This window comes from Onychomys torridus, chromosome 8, assembly GCF_903995425.1.
Source record: "Onychomys torridus chromosome 8, mOncTor1.1, whole genome shotgun sequence".
Lineage (NCBI taxonomy): Eukaryota > Metazoa > Chordata > Mammalia > Rodentia > Cricetidae > Onychomys > Onychomys torridus.
This window is the reverse complement of record NC_050450.1, coordinates 21,277,962-21,291,130: the sequence shown is the minus strand read 5'-3', so window position 1 is coordinate 21,291,130 and position 13,169 is coordinate 21,277,962. Positions and strand designations below refer to the sequence as shown.

The 13,169-nt window shown below is 46.2% G+C and overlaps 1 protein-coding gene across 2 annotated transcripts in view; it reads right to left on the bottom strand.

Annotated features, from left to right (window-relative positions):
* The window catches only part of Sh3pxd2b (SH3 and PX domains 2B), an 83,866-nt gene that overhangs the window by 28,840 nt on the left and 41,857 nt on the right, over positions 1 to 13,169 (bottom strand). For both annotated transcript variants that reach the window (XM_036196452.1, XM_036196453.1), the window contains exons 4-6: positions 12,471 to 12,547; positions 1,199 to 1,290; positions 316 to 341 (exon numbers count right to left, since the gene is read on the bottom strand). In XM_036196452.1, the coding sequence (XP_036052345.1) occupies positions 316 to 341; positions 1,199 to 1,290; positions 12,471 to 12,547 (195 nt within the window). The remainder of the gene's footprint in view (positions 1 to 315; positions 342 to 1,198; positions 1,291 to 12,470; positions 12,548 to 13,169) is intronic.

Genomic DNA, 13,169 nt, shown 5'->3' with positions numbered 1-13,169 from the left:
GATAAAACAAGCCTCAAACCCTTCTTCTGGGAGACAGGGTCAGGTATTAGTTAATCATCAAGCATCAACTCATCCATTCATCCATCTTCTCATCCACATACGAAACTAACCATCCATCCATCCATCTGTCCATCATCTCTCTGTCTACCCACCCAAGCAGCCAACTACATACCTGATCATCATCCATCTGTCCATGTATCCCTCTGTCTATCCATCCATCCACCTACCATTCATCTGCATTTATGTGTCCCCAGCATGGAACCCAACAAGGGCACATGGCAGGAATGAGAAAAAGAGAATGGAATATATGCTTACCTGATTTCTTCTTCCCAATATGCTCCCTGTGTAGGAGAGAGGAGTGAGAGAGAGCAAGTCAGTCCTTGTTATGTACTGATCCCATTAGGATGCTGAGAGTCTCCACCCCACAGCATCCTCAGTGTTATATGTACTGATCTGATCCCATTAGGATGCTGAGAGTCTCCACCCCACAGCATCCTCAGTGTTATATGTACTGATCTGATCCCATTAGGATGCTGAGAGTCTCCACCCCACAACATCCTCAGTGTTATGTACTGATCTGATCCCATTAGGATGCTGAGAGTCTCCACCCCACAGCATCCTCAGTGTTATATGTACTGATCTGATCCCATTAGGATGCTGAGAGTCTCCACCCCACAGCATCCTCAGTGTTATGTACTGAGCTGAGAACCCATTAGGACACTGACAGTCTCCACCCTGCAGCATCCTTAATGAGTTGATGAATCTAAGCCCACTCCAGGAACCCAGGCTTCTTCTAAGAAAGACTTCTTTGATTCTGCCTCTATATGATAAGTGTTTTAGATCCTGGGACCAAGTTTTCTATGCATTTGGAGGAGTGGGGACCCTAGGAAAGACTCTCAGTCTACCCAGCCATCACACTCTTTGGTAAGCATGGTGGTGGTGGAGAAGATCAGGGATGCTTAGCCAGGTTCCATTGTCTGTCAAACGGGACCATCCTTACCCATGTGCAGGCTGTAGGCAGTGAGGCCCTGCAGGGGCCAAGGCAATCAACTCTGGCTTAGTTTATACTTTGCTGATTCTAGATCCCTGAGGGTCAGAAAGCACAGCAGGAAGGGAGGAAGGGAGGGAGGAAGGGAGGGAGGGAGGGAGGAAGGGAGGGAGGGACGTGTCACCTGGGTAAGTCCACAGACCAACTTACTCTTTGGGAGGATTCAGGTCCTCAGGTCTTGTCTCAAAAAACTGCAGTACCTCATCACACTGAGAGATGTAGGGGGGCAGCTGGATCAGGGCCTAGAGCAGAGACATGGGTGAGCCCAAGGAAGGAGAATGCTGTCACCAGAGGCTCTCAAACTCAGCAGGCATTAGGATTGCATAGGGGGATTCTGTTTTGGAATATTAGTTTAAGATGTGTTACATTCATTTATGCTGTGGAATATTTGTTTAATGATACAAAGATGTGTTGCATTCTTTTATGTTGCATTTGTTTAACTCTGTAAACCTATCTTACTTTGCCTGCCTAAAACAACTGATTGGTCTAATAAAGAGTTGAATGGCCAATAGCTAGGCAGGAGAGGGATAGGCAGGGCTGGCAGGCAGAGGGAATAAATAGGAGGAGAAATCTAGGCTTGAGAGAAGAGCAAGGAGAAAGAAAAGGAGGAAGGAGGACACTAGGGGCCAGTCACTCAGCCACCCTGCCAGCTACTGAGTAAGAAGGAAAGAAAGACATATAAGAAAGGTAAAAAGCCTAGAGGCAAAATGCCGTTAAAGAGAAACGGGATAATTTAAGTTAGACAATCTAGCTAGAAACAAGTCAAGCTAAGGCCAGCCATTCATAAGTAAGAATAAATCTCCCTGTATTTATCTGGGGGCTAGGTGAGGGCCCTCAGAGAGTTAAACAAAACCAAAACCAAAACCAACCAAACAAAAAACCCCTACAGGATTTGTAAAGCAGAGATTGGGGCCCACCAGAGCTTGTGATTTAGCAGCCTGTGGTGAGGCCTGAGGATGGGCATTTTAACAAGCTTCCTGACATCTCTGACTTGGAGAACATGCACATATGTACATGCACTCTCCAAGATGTGTGTAGATAATACATTCTGCTGGCATATGTTCAAGCATTATATGTTCATATTTGTATAATCCAGCCCACACTGTACATGCTATTTTGGAAAGTGATGCTTTCACTAACAGTGTGAACTCCATTCATCCACCATCTTCCACTGTCTGCCATCTCTACCACACCACTGGAGAGCATCTGGAGTGTGTTCTACACATGTCTGAATTTCCCAAGCTGAAGCTATAAATCCCAACAATTTGGATACAAGTCGGATGGAAGTCCCCAGGGTGATGGAGGCTTAGCATGCCAGCCTTCCACAGGCAAGTTCCTAGCCATCTGGCAGAGTGGCTCAGGTGGGTTAAAAACAGAGCCTGGCTACATCTACTGGCAGGCTGCATGAAGTGAGGTAGGGGCAAAGGAGGCCACAGGCATTTGTTCTGTCTGCTGATCTACAAACAAATACTCATTCAAGAGTTTAACAGGTATTTTCTTTGCCCAGTGTTCATCACAGAGGTGGCACCACACTGAAAGAACACCACAGTTCAACGAACATTTAGTCAAGGTCCCCTCCTTTCCCAGTGTAGGTCCTGGACCAGGAAGATGGGGGTGCAGAGGGCTTGTGGTAGAGCTGGTTCAGGTCCCTGTTACTACAGCCATGGTGTGTATGAGGTGTTGTGCAATAATCATTTTCTATACTGTGAAGATGTGTCTTTACCAAGGCGCCTTCTGATTGGTTTAATAAAGAGCTGAATGTCCAATAGCTAGGCAGGAAGAGGTTAGGCGGGACTTCCAGGCAGAGAGAGGAGGGGGATGAGAGGAGACAGACACCAGAGGACACAGAGAGGGAACAGGAGGTTCAACATGGAAGAGAGGTAAAAAGCTATGAGGCAAAACACAGGTGAACATAAATGGGTTAATTTAAGTCATAAGAGCTAGTGGGACAAGCCTATAACATATTGGCCAAGCTTTCCTGATAATAATAAGTCTCCGTGTCATTTGTTTTGTGTGTGTGTGTGTGTGTGTGTGTGTGTGTGTGTGTGTGTGTGAGCTTGCAGCCCAAAGAAAAATCTGTCTACACATGGTGTCCAATGAGGGCTCAAATAACCACACAGGACCTGAGAAAGCTAAGAAAAGTTCTGGACAGAAGCTGCATGAGGCTTTCTCGCAGGTGGGCTGCTGTGTGGTATACAGAGGTGCAGCTACCAGCTGCTGCCTGGGGACTAGAGCCAGCCGCCAGCACCATGTGCCAGCACCATGTGCCAAGCTGAGCCGTGCTTGACAGCTGACATGGTAGTTTAAAATTTGTCTCACACGGTTGGGAATACTGCAGGTGCTCAGTTCAGATCAGACAGATCCAGATGGAAAAAAAAACACAAAAGTAAAACCTCTAAACAGGTTACTGTGTGTTTAAAAAATGTGTGTAGGCTTCAAAGAAAAGAAAATGGGTATAGACAGTCATAGAAAAAACAGCTTATAAATAATAAAGTCTTTAAAGAGAGAATAAAATACTATAAAAAGGATAAGCCATGTAAAGATGGAAAATACACAGGGAGTCTGGATCCTGTTTGGTGCCTTGTTAACTTTGAATTTTTTTGAATTTTTTAATCATCATGCTGATGAGTGAGTAACAGCTGTTGAGAGACATGGGACTCTGAGAGGGACTACTGAATTAATCCAGCCTAGATACTTTAAGAATGCCTTAACTTTAAAGTGAATATCAGAAATGTATTGTTTTGGGGAAGAGGTTATGCTTTTTCCCCACAGATTCATTCAAGGTTGATAGAGATCAGGTTTGATTGGGGGAGACCCCTTGAAAATTCTGGTTACAGATAAAGAAATAAACCTAGACAAACTACAAGACAGGTGACGTATATTTTACCTGCTCAAATATAAAACAAAAAAAATCATCTTGGCTGGCTGGCTTGTGTAAAACTCACAGTCCATAATTGTATTAATGCAGATATATATATATATATATATATATATTAAAGCTTGTGTGTTTTCGGAGCAAGGGGACCAGACACCAATGAAAACCGGTGCCCAGGTGATCCAGCCTCTCAAAGTGCCTCTGTTGCAGTTTCCTCACAGTTCTGCATCCAGAACAGCTTCAAGGCTATTGGCTGAGATGGTCCAACCTCACAGACTATTCTAGCCAGGACTGCAGATAAACCTTGTACTTTCCCATTGCACAGAGACTGGACAACACATGTGAGGGCTAGTTTTCCCTGAACTTTATCATTAGCTCAATTTTCTCGGGGTCCCCTAAAGATTCCATTACCCCCAGATAGCAGGAAGCAGTCTAGAGAATATGATGCCCACATTCCCAAGAGGTGGCGTGGGTGGCTTTTGGTCATTTGTTGGGTTATGGGTGTTTGTTACCATCTCTATGAATTTCTCCTCTAGGTATCTCCTAGGTGGGACCAGATAGCATTTGTCCCCTCATGTCCAGTTAGTATCGTGGAGCATGCTCACCCATTCAGGGGTCCCCCTTCTTGCAGCCCATGCCAGGGTTTCTTTCTTTGGGCTGAATAACATTCCATTGTCCATGTACATCACATTCCCTTCATCTATCCATGAACAGCTGGGCTGCTGGCCCACTTTTTTAGGGGGTGGTGGTGCTGAGGATGGGTCCCAGGGAATGTTCACACTCAGCAAATGTTTTGTTGCTGAGTTCCACCTCAGTCCAGAATGAGTTTTTGACCCAAGTTCTAAGCTACCTCCACAAACTTAAAGTGGAAAGATATAATGTGGGGTGGGCAATGGTGCCGGAAGTCCCCTCCACAGTCACTGTCCACTCTCCCACCCCTTAGGGTGAGAGATGCTGAAATGTGGCTTGTTGATAATTTAAAATTTTTTGAAGTTTTATTTATTTTTATTTTATGTATATGAATGTTTGCCTGCATGTGTATCTGTGCACCAAGTGTTGCAGTGCCCCCCAAAACCAGAGGAGGACATCGGATATCCTGTGACTGGAGTCACAGACAGTTGTGAGTCACTGTGTAGGCACAGGGAATCAAACTCAGGTCCTCTGGGAGAGCAGCCAGGGCTAACTGCTGAGCCATCTCTCCAGCCCCTTGATGATAATTTCTCCAGCCATGAAGCATCTCCTACTCTGCATCTGGCACCAGGACTGACCTCTGCCAGAGAGAAGGACCACACTCTCCTGCTCCACCTCCCATTTGACGCATCTCCTTTTTCTAATTCTGGGTGGTAAGTGGTCATCCTTCTGTCCAGGGCTCACTGTGGGTCTGTCTTCTGAAGTCCTGTAGCTTCTGCAGCTGAACCACATCAGGGAGTTGTGATGGGATGCCAGTTGAACTGTGCCATGCCCTGCTGTGTGGTGTATAGACACCACACATCTATCCAGTCTGTGACAGCGATGGGCTTCCCAGCAGAACTCTCAAGAATAAACTAACGCTCTCTCTAGTGAGCTATGCTCTGGAAGGACAATGCACTCCTTTCTGTAAGTCGAGTCTTTTTTTTTCCCCACATTTTGCTCTTTTGTTTTCCACCATGAGTTGGGAATACTTAAGAAGTCCTTGCTGGAACCACACTCTACAACTTTCCAGCTTCCAGAACCATGAGTCAAAAGAAACCTTTCTTCCTTATTGGATATCCAGTCTCAGATATTCTGTTATGGCAACAGGAAATGAGCTAGGGTAGGCTGTACTCAAATGTCCTGGGGCTGGAGGTGTAGCTCAGTGACAGAGCACCTGCTTAGCATCCATGAGGCCCTGGAGTCAATTCCCAGTACCAGCAGGCTGTAGTGGTTCACACCTTTAATCCCAGCACTTGGGAGGCAGAAACAGGCAGATCTCTGTGAGTTCAAGGCCAGCTTGATCTACATGGTGAGTTCCACGACAGCCAGGGCCACACAGTGAGACAATGTCTCAAAAAAAAAAAAACCAAAAAACAAAAAACAAAAAACAAACAAACAAAAAAAAACAACCAACCAAAAATCCTCAGTACCAAACTCAGAACAAAACCCAGTTCATTTTAGAAAGGAGTCCTTCAAGGTGTCAGCCATGTCTGTCTTGGATCAACCCTGTGTAGTCTGTGGTCATCAGCATTGCCGCTGTTAGACATCATTTTTTCCTCTACTGAAGAAGTGAGATGCATTCTACAGCCATTCTGACATTCTGGCCCCCGTGTGAACAGCAGTCAGTGAGGCTGTGTCTCACATACATCCTTCATAATGGTGCTCTGGGGCCAAACCTCTGCTTGAGGGTTTTATAGCTAGGTTTAGCTAGTCTGCCTACAGGACGTGCTGCATCTGTCGTGGGCGACTGCTGATGCCAGACACAGCTGAGTGGCTGTTTATAAGGCTGTGTGACAATACAAGCTCATCATTGTGACAGGTTCAGGAATCATGTTTTCACTGTGTCTTTCTATAAGTTCTTAGATGTGGTCAAATAAATACATCTTCTTTGTGGTCAGTACATTCATTATGTGTCTTTAAAAATCCCTCCATGCCTAGAGATTCTAAGATCTTTATAGCACTGCCTCTTAGAGGGCTGACTTTAAGTTCCTGGAAGTGGTCCCACTGCTGTGAGGCTTCGGTTAGTTATCTTCATATCCCCATGGCCATCTGGAGACCCTTATCCCAGAATCCAGTCTTTCCCAATGATCCAAAAGTTTGTCTCTGTCACTGTCAACCTGTCAAACCTGCTGGGGTTCCTTTCTGGGGTCTCAATTTGTTTCCAATAGATTTTCTATCTGGTGACAGTTATGTAAATGATGGTAACTTTACACTATGCCTGGCAGAGTACTTTCTTGTGCTTTACTACACACTTGGCAGCCAGATTTGGGTACTAACAGTCCTTGCCTATTTCTACCTGTTGGAGATGATCACATTCTACTAAAATTAAGCTTAGAGCGATGGATCCCATTGCCTTAAGTCAGTCCACAATGTCCCTAACAGATGTCCAAACGTTAGGAACACTTGAGGATCTAAAAGTGCAGATCTTGTGACGGAAGGGACAGTTTCATCTCCTCCAAAGAGGGCAGGTCCTTGATGCTCACCCAGGGAATCTGGGCAATCAAAACATCAAAATAATGGCTTTGTTCTTCTGGTTTGTTGCAGGGCTCAGATCATAGAACCTAAGCAGTTTCTTTCTTGTGGTTAATTCATGATCTTTGTATCATCTCTCACCCCAGGCAGCTGTGGGCAGCTGGTGTCTCTTAGAGCTCCAAGTTCTAAAATCTCCTTTTCAGAATAAGATGTCCAGAGGCTGTGGGAAGCCCTGGGCACCAGTGCAGCTGGAGCTGGAGAGAAGAACAGGGCGGGATGATGTGGGCAGAGGAAGGCCAGCTTCTGGGAAACGTAGAGGCAGGAATTGTCCAGCAGGGCAAGGTGACCCTAAGGACCTAAAGTTCTTGCCAGCAGGGCCTGGACAAGGGGATACTACCCCCAGAATGGCAATTTCAGGCTTTATAGTTTTAAAAAGGGAACGGGAGACATGGAACTTTCCTTTGAGAGATGCAAACCAGTAGCAAAGTGCGTGTGCCTGCCTCCTACCCTTCTGAAGATGATAGTTAGGAGGGAGGAGTGTATCTGCCTTTGTTCATCTGTGTTCTGTTGCTATACCAAAGTAACTGAGGCTGGGTCCTTAATGAGATGAAGGTTTATTTGGCTCACAATTGTGGGGCTGGTCAGAGCCCCTGGCTGTGTCATAACATGGTAGAGAATTTCAGATGGAAGCAAAAGCACCAGATAGTCTTGACTTTTATAACAGCAAGCTTTTGAGGAAACTAAGTCGCCTGGGACCAGTATGTAGCCCAGTTCTTACAGGCTCTGCCGCCGGAACATTGCTACACTGAAGGTCAAATATCTAACACAGGAGCCTTCTGAGGAGCACTCTCCATCCACATTCAGACCATAGCACTGCCACACAACCCGGGCCTGGTTACTTCAACCTCTTGCATTTTTACTTCTTCAGAGACAGTAGGTGATACCCAGGGTTTTAAGTCTGAACTCCACTTGTAAGTCCTTCGATACTGTTACTATGCCTAGCCGAGAAGCTTCATTTCTTCCTCTACACAACAGGAATATGGAAATCCACATTGCCTAGTCAATGGAGGGATGGAACCAGGTCATGTCTGACCAGAAGCAGACAACTCCAACAGGAGTGATTTCCAGCCTTTACTAGATGTCGCCTGACCAGAAGGGGCCATCTGTCCCAATACTACCTCCTTTTGTATAAAGATTTTCAGATTTATTACAGTATAATTTTTATGCCATAAACTCACTCACTGCAAGTGCCCAGTTCAGTATTTAGTAAATTACAGAGTTCTATCCTCATCCCCACAATTCAGTTTTAGAACTTTTCCATCATCCCAAACATCAAATTTGCAGTCTATCTCCCCACCCATGGTCCCAGGGCCCAGGAAACAGTTCATCTGTGTTCTGTGCTCATAAATCCGCCCTGCATGCACATTTCATTCGGTCAGTCAGTTTTTGCATCTGGTTTCTTTCACTAAGCATCATGTTTCTGTGATTCCTCTAGCTTGTAGAAGCTACCCAAATTTAATTGCTTGATACCATCAAGTTGTAGACTGCCCCTTCCATTTGGCTACTACTTAATGTTGCTAGGAATGTTTGCATCTAAGACTGTGTGTGGACATAAGCATTCTCTTATGTATAGACTCAGGGCTAACTGGGTGACAAGTTCCATCGGATGTGTTGAAATAGGTTCTTGTTATGTATCCAGGCTGGCCTGGAATTTTGTGGTCTTGTATCCCAGCCTCGCAGAAACTGCCCCATTATTTCCCAACGTGGTTTCTCATTTTATGTCCCATCAGGATGAGGGCTCCAGTTTTCCCAGATCCTCACTAACATCTGGCACAACTGCCCCATGATAAATAACAATCTATGGTCCCTGTTTGCATGACTCCACTGGTTCACAATACTAAAGATTTTTTCATGTGTTTATTATTATTTTTATTTATTTTTGGAAAAGGCTCTCGATTTGTAATCCTGGCTGACCTTGAACTCTTTTGTAGATCAGGTTGGCCTTGAAATCATAGAGCTCCTCCTGCCTCTGTCTCATGAGTTTATTGTAATCCCTCTTGGTGAGGGCCCTGCTGGAGTTCTTCTCCAAGTCTTTTTTTTTTTTTTTTTTTTGGTTTTTCGAGACAGGGTTTCTCTGTGTAGCTTTGCACCTTTCCTGGAACTCGCTTTGGAGACCAGGCTGGCCTTGAACTCACAGAGATCCGTCTGCCTCTGCCTCCCGAGTGCTGGGATTAAAGGCGTGTGCCACCACGCCCGGCCTTCCCCAACTCTTTTATTCTGGAGTTTTTTTTCCCTTCCTTCCTTCCTTCCTTCCTTCCTTCCTTCCTTCCTTCCTTCCTTCCTTCCTTCCTTCCTTCTTCTGAGACAGGGTTTCTCTGTGTATTCCTGGCTGTCTTGGAACTCGCTCTGTAGACCAGGCTGGTCTCGAATTCACAGAGATCTGCCTGCCTCTGCCTCCCAAGTGCTTGAATTAAAGGTGTGCGCCACTATGCCTGGCTTTTTGTTGTTTGTTTTTAAAGCAGAGAAGTTTGTCAATAGGTTTGATGATAGCTAACTTGACCCCCGCCTTTTTTAAGGACTATTACTTTTGGTGTCACATTTAAAAACTCATTACTTAGTCCAGGGTCATAAAGATTTCCTCCACATTTTCTTCTGGAATTTTTACAATTTTGGCTATTTTGTTTAGGGCTGTGGTCCATTCTGTGTATGCTTGCACACATGTTCACATGCATGTGTACAGGCACGTGTGTGTGTGTGTGTGTGTGTGTGTGTGTGTGTGTGTGTGTGTTTGTGTGTAGGTGAGAGGTCTAACTGGGTGTCTTCCTCTGTCACTGTTCACCTTGTTTTTTGAGATGATGTTTTCCTGAATCTAGACATCACCAATTCAGCTAAACCACATGGTCACTGAGCCCCTGAGACCCCCTTCTCTCCTCCTCAGCACAAGGATTACACATGTGTGCTGTCATATCTGGCTTTTTACATGGGTGCTGGGGGGTCCAAACTCAGGTTTCCAGGCTTCAGAAGCAAACACTCCCCACTGGGCCATCTCTCCAGCTCCTGTGACCCCCTTTCGAGTTGTTTTTGTACGAAGTGTGAGATAAGGGCTCAAGTTCATTGTATTCTTGCACGTGTACAGATGCTGTGGGCAGAACTGTGCCTTCCTTAATCCACATAGTAAAGCTCTAACCCCTCAGGATCTATGTATTTAAAGAAGGATCTTCACAGAAGTAGTTGAAGATTAAACAAAATCATTAGGGGTGAGCCTTAATCCGTATAAACAGCATCCTCTGGATTAGGGTGCAGATAAAGAGAACACGTCCCGTACAGTCACAGACAGTTAGCCCAGGACAAGGCCTGGGAGACCCTGCTGCTTGCATTTTAGCTTTTAGAAGTGCCCGAAAACCCGTCCTGCTGTTGAAATCCCCAAGTCTCTGATGACTAGTGGCCCCAGTAAACCATGAAGCAGCTGGTTTTCCCACGTATTTATTAAGACTCTCCCTCTTTGAACTGTTTTGGCATCTTGCCGAGTATCACTCAGCCGGGCATTCTGGAACATTCACTCCCAGTTCACAACACTGTCCACTGATCTGTGCATGCGCCCTAGGAGGCACCACAGAGTTTGGATTACTGCAGCTTGTACGGAGTCTACACACACACACACACACACACACACACACACACACACACACAGTCTACACACACACACACACACACACACACACACACACACACACGCACGCACGCACGCACGCACGCACGCGCACGCGCACACGCACACACAGTTGACCTTATCAGCATCACTGTGATAGTTTAAATGGAACTGGACCCCATAATCTCATAGGAAGTGGCCCTACTAGGAAGTGTGGCTTTGTTGGAGTGGGTGTGGCCTTTTTGGAGGAAGTGTATCACTGTGGGGGTGGGCTTTGAGGTTTCCTATGCTCAGATATCGCCGAGTGTCTCAGTCGACTTCCTGTTGCCTGCATGATGTAGGGCTCTCAGCTAACTCTCTAGTACCGTGTCTGTTTGCACACAGCCATGCTCCCATCATGATGATAATGGACTGAGCCTCTGAAACTGTAAATGAGCCCCCTCAATTAAATGTTTTCTTTATAAGAATTGCCGTGGTCATGGTGTCTCTTCACAGCAATAGAAACCCTAACTAAGACAGCCACCAGGAAGCCCACTGGATTTCTACAGGATTAAGTCTGGACTGAAAGAAATTTTGAAGGACGGCTGCTTTTGCAACTCCTAGTCTTCCAACTTATGAGTACAGAATGCCTTTCCATTCAGCTAAAAGGGTTTTTTGTTTGTTTGTTTGTGAGACACGGTCTCACTATGCAAGTCTGGCTACCTAGAACTATGTAGATGAAGCTGACCTTGAACTCACAGAGAGTTCTCCTTCGGGCCCAGAGTGCTAAATAAAGGCGATCACTACCACAGCCAGCTTTACTTAAAGCTCTCTGGAATTTGCTTGGCAATGCTTTGTGGTTCAGTGTATAAATCCTACACTTCCTGTTACGTACATTTTTAAGGATTTTACTTTTTTTTTTGAAGCTGGTACGAGCAGAACTCTCACCCTCTCTCTCAGAACTTCTCTCTCTCTCTCTCTGTATAGTATATGTTATGTGTACATGTGTATGGGTCCAGATTAAGGCCAATGGTTGGTATTGGGTGCCTTTCTTTTTTTAAAATTTATTTTATTAAATTTTCTATTCATTTTACATACCAACCACAGATCCCCCTCTCCTCCCCCCTCCCGCCCCTCTGGGTGCCTTTCTCAACTACTTCCCACCTCAGTTTTTTGACAGGGTCTCTCACAGAACCCAGAACTTGCTGGCTGGTTGGACTGGCAGGCCAGTGAGCCCCCAGGACCTGCCTGTCTCCACTCCTAAGCTCAGGATTACAGGGACTTAACGCTACTCTCAGCATTTTAAATCGGTGCGCGGCCAAACTCAGAACTTCGTGTTTGTGTGTTTTTGCGGCAAACCCTCTGCTGACTGAGTCATCTCCCCAGCGCGTTCTTCACTCCACTTTTGGATACAGAAACCACTGGCCCCTGCATCCTGTGATCTTACTGTGCTCACCTAACAGAGAAACTAAAGGAAATGAAAACATGCTTCCTTCCCGACCAATCCAATCCAGCCCAGTCCAATTCAATAGCACCAGAAGGCCCATTCAAGGAGCAGGAGAGCAGCTGCTCTATCAGTAACAGGGGTTGAATGCTGGCTGGAACATTCATGCCCAGGGCCACACCGCACAGCCACCGAGAGCGGATTTGGGTTGATGCCATAGTAGCACGGGGGAATTTGTATGTTTTGTTTCCCATCCTCCCATGAACATTTGGCACACAGAAAGGAAAACAGAACACCCACGAGGGAAGATGGTGTTGGCATCTCAGCTTACCTTGCAGTACTCGTCAATCGGTATCAGGCGTTTGACAGCCACGTCCCGGATGTGGCTGCGGCGGAAGAGGATTTTGCCTGCAGGAGATGAGAGCACCTTCAGCATGGCAGGAAGGAGTGACCTGCCCTCTGCCACCTGGAGTGGCTGTCTGGGGCGGGCTGGAGGGTTATCAAAATTCCTGGCTGCCCTCAGCATTTCCAGGCTGCACCGGGAGAACTCCTCAGAACTCTGCCACTATAGCACAATGGCTGAGGAAAATGAGCCTTGGGGGTAAGAGCTTTAAGTGTTATGAGGCTTGAACTCAGAGCCTCGCTCATGCTAAGCACATGCCCTGTGATGTAATTACACTCCTGCCCCACCTCCACACCAGGGGAAGCACAGTCACTGTACATATTTATGGGCCACGCTGTAACTATATGTGCAATCAAAGTGTTCAGAAGACTGGCATGGCCCTCACTTCCAGCATTTCTCATCCCCGCTGGAAACACCCCAAAGCCTCTCTATCAGCTATTTTGAAAAGCCCGATCTGCGGTTGTTAGGTGCAGTGGCTGTCCGGCGCGGCTCCGTACTGCACTGTAGTGTCGGCTGCCAGCCCTTCTCTTGCTGATAACCAACCCTGCCCTCCCCCAGTGCTCTCCACTCTTGTCCAGGCTCTGGTAACCACGTCTCTACCTGTTCCTCCTTCCATGAGGTCCTCTT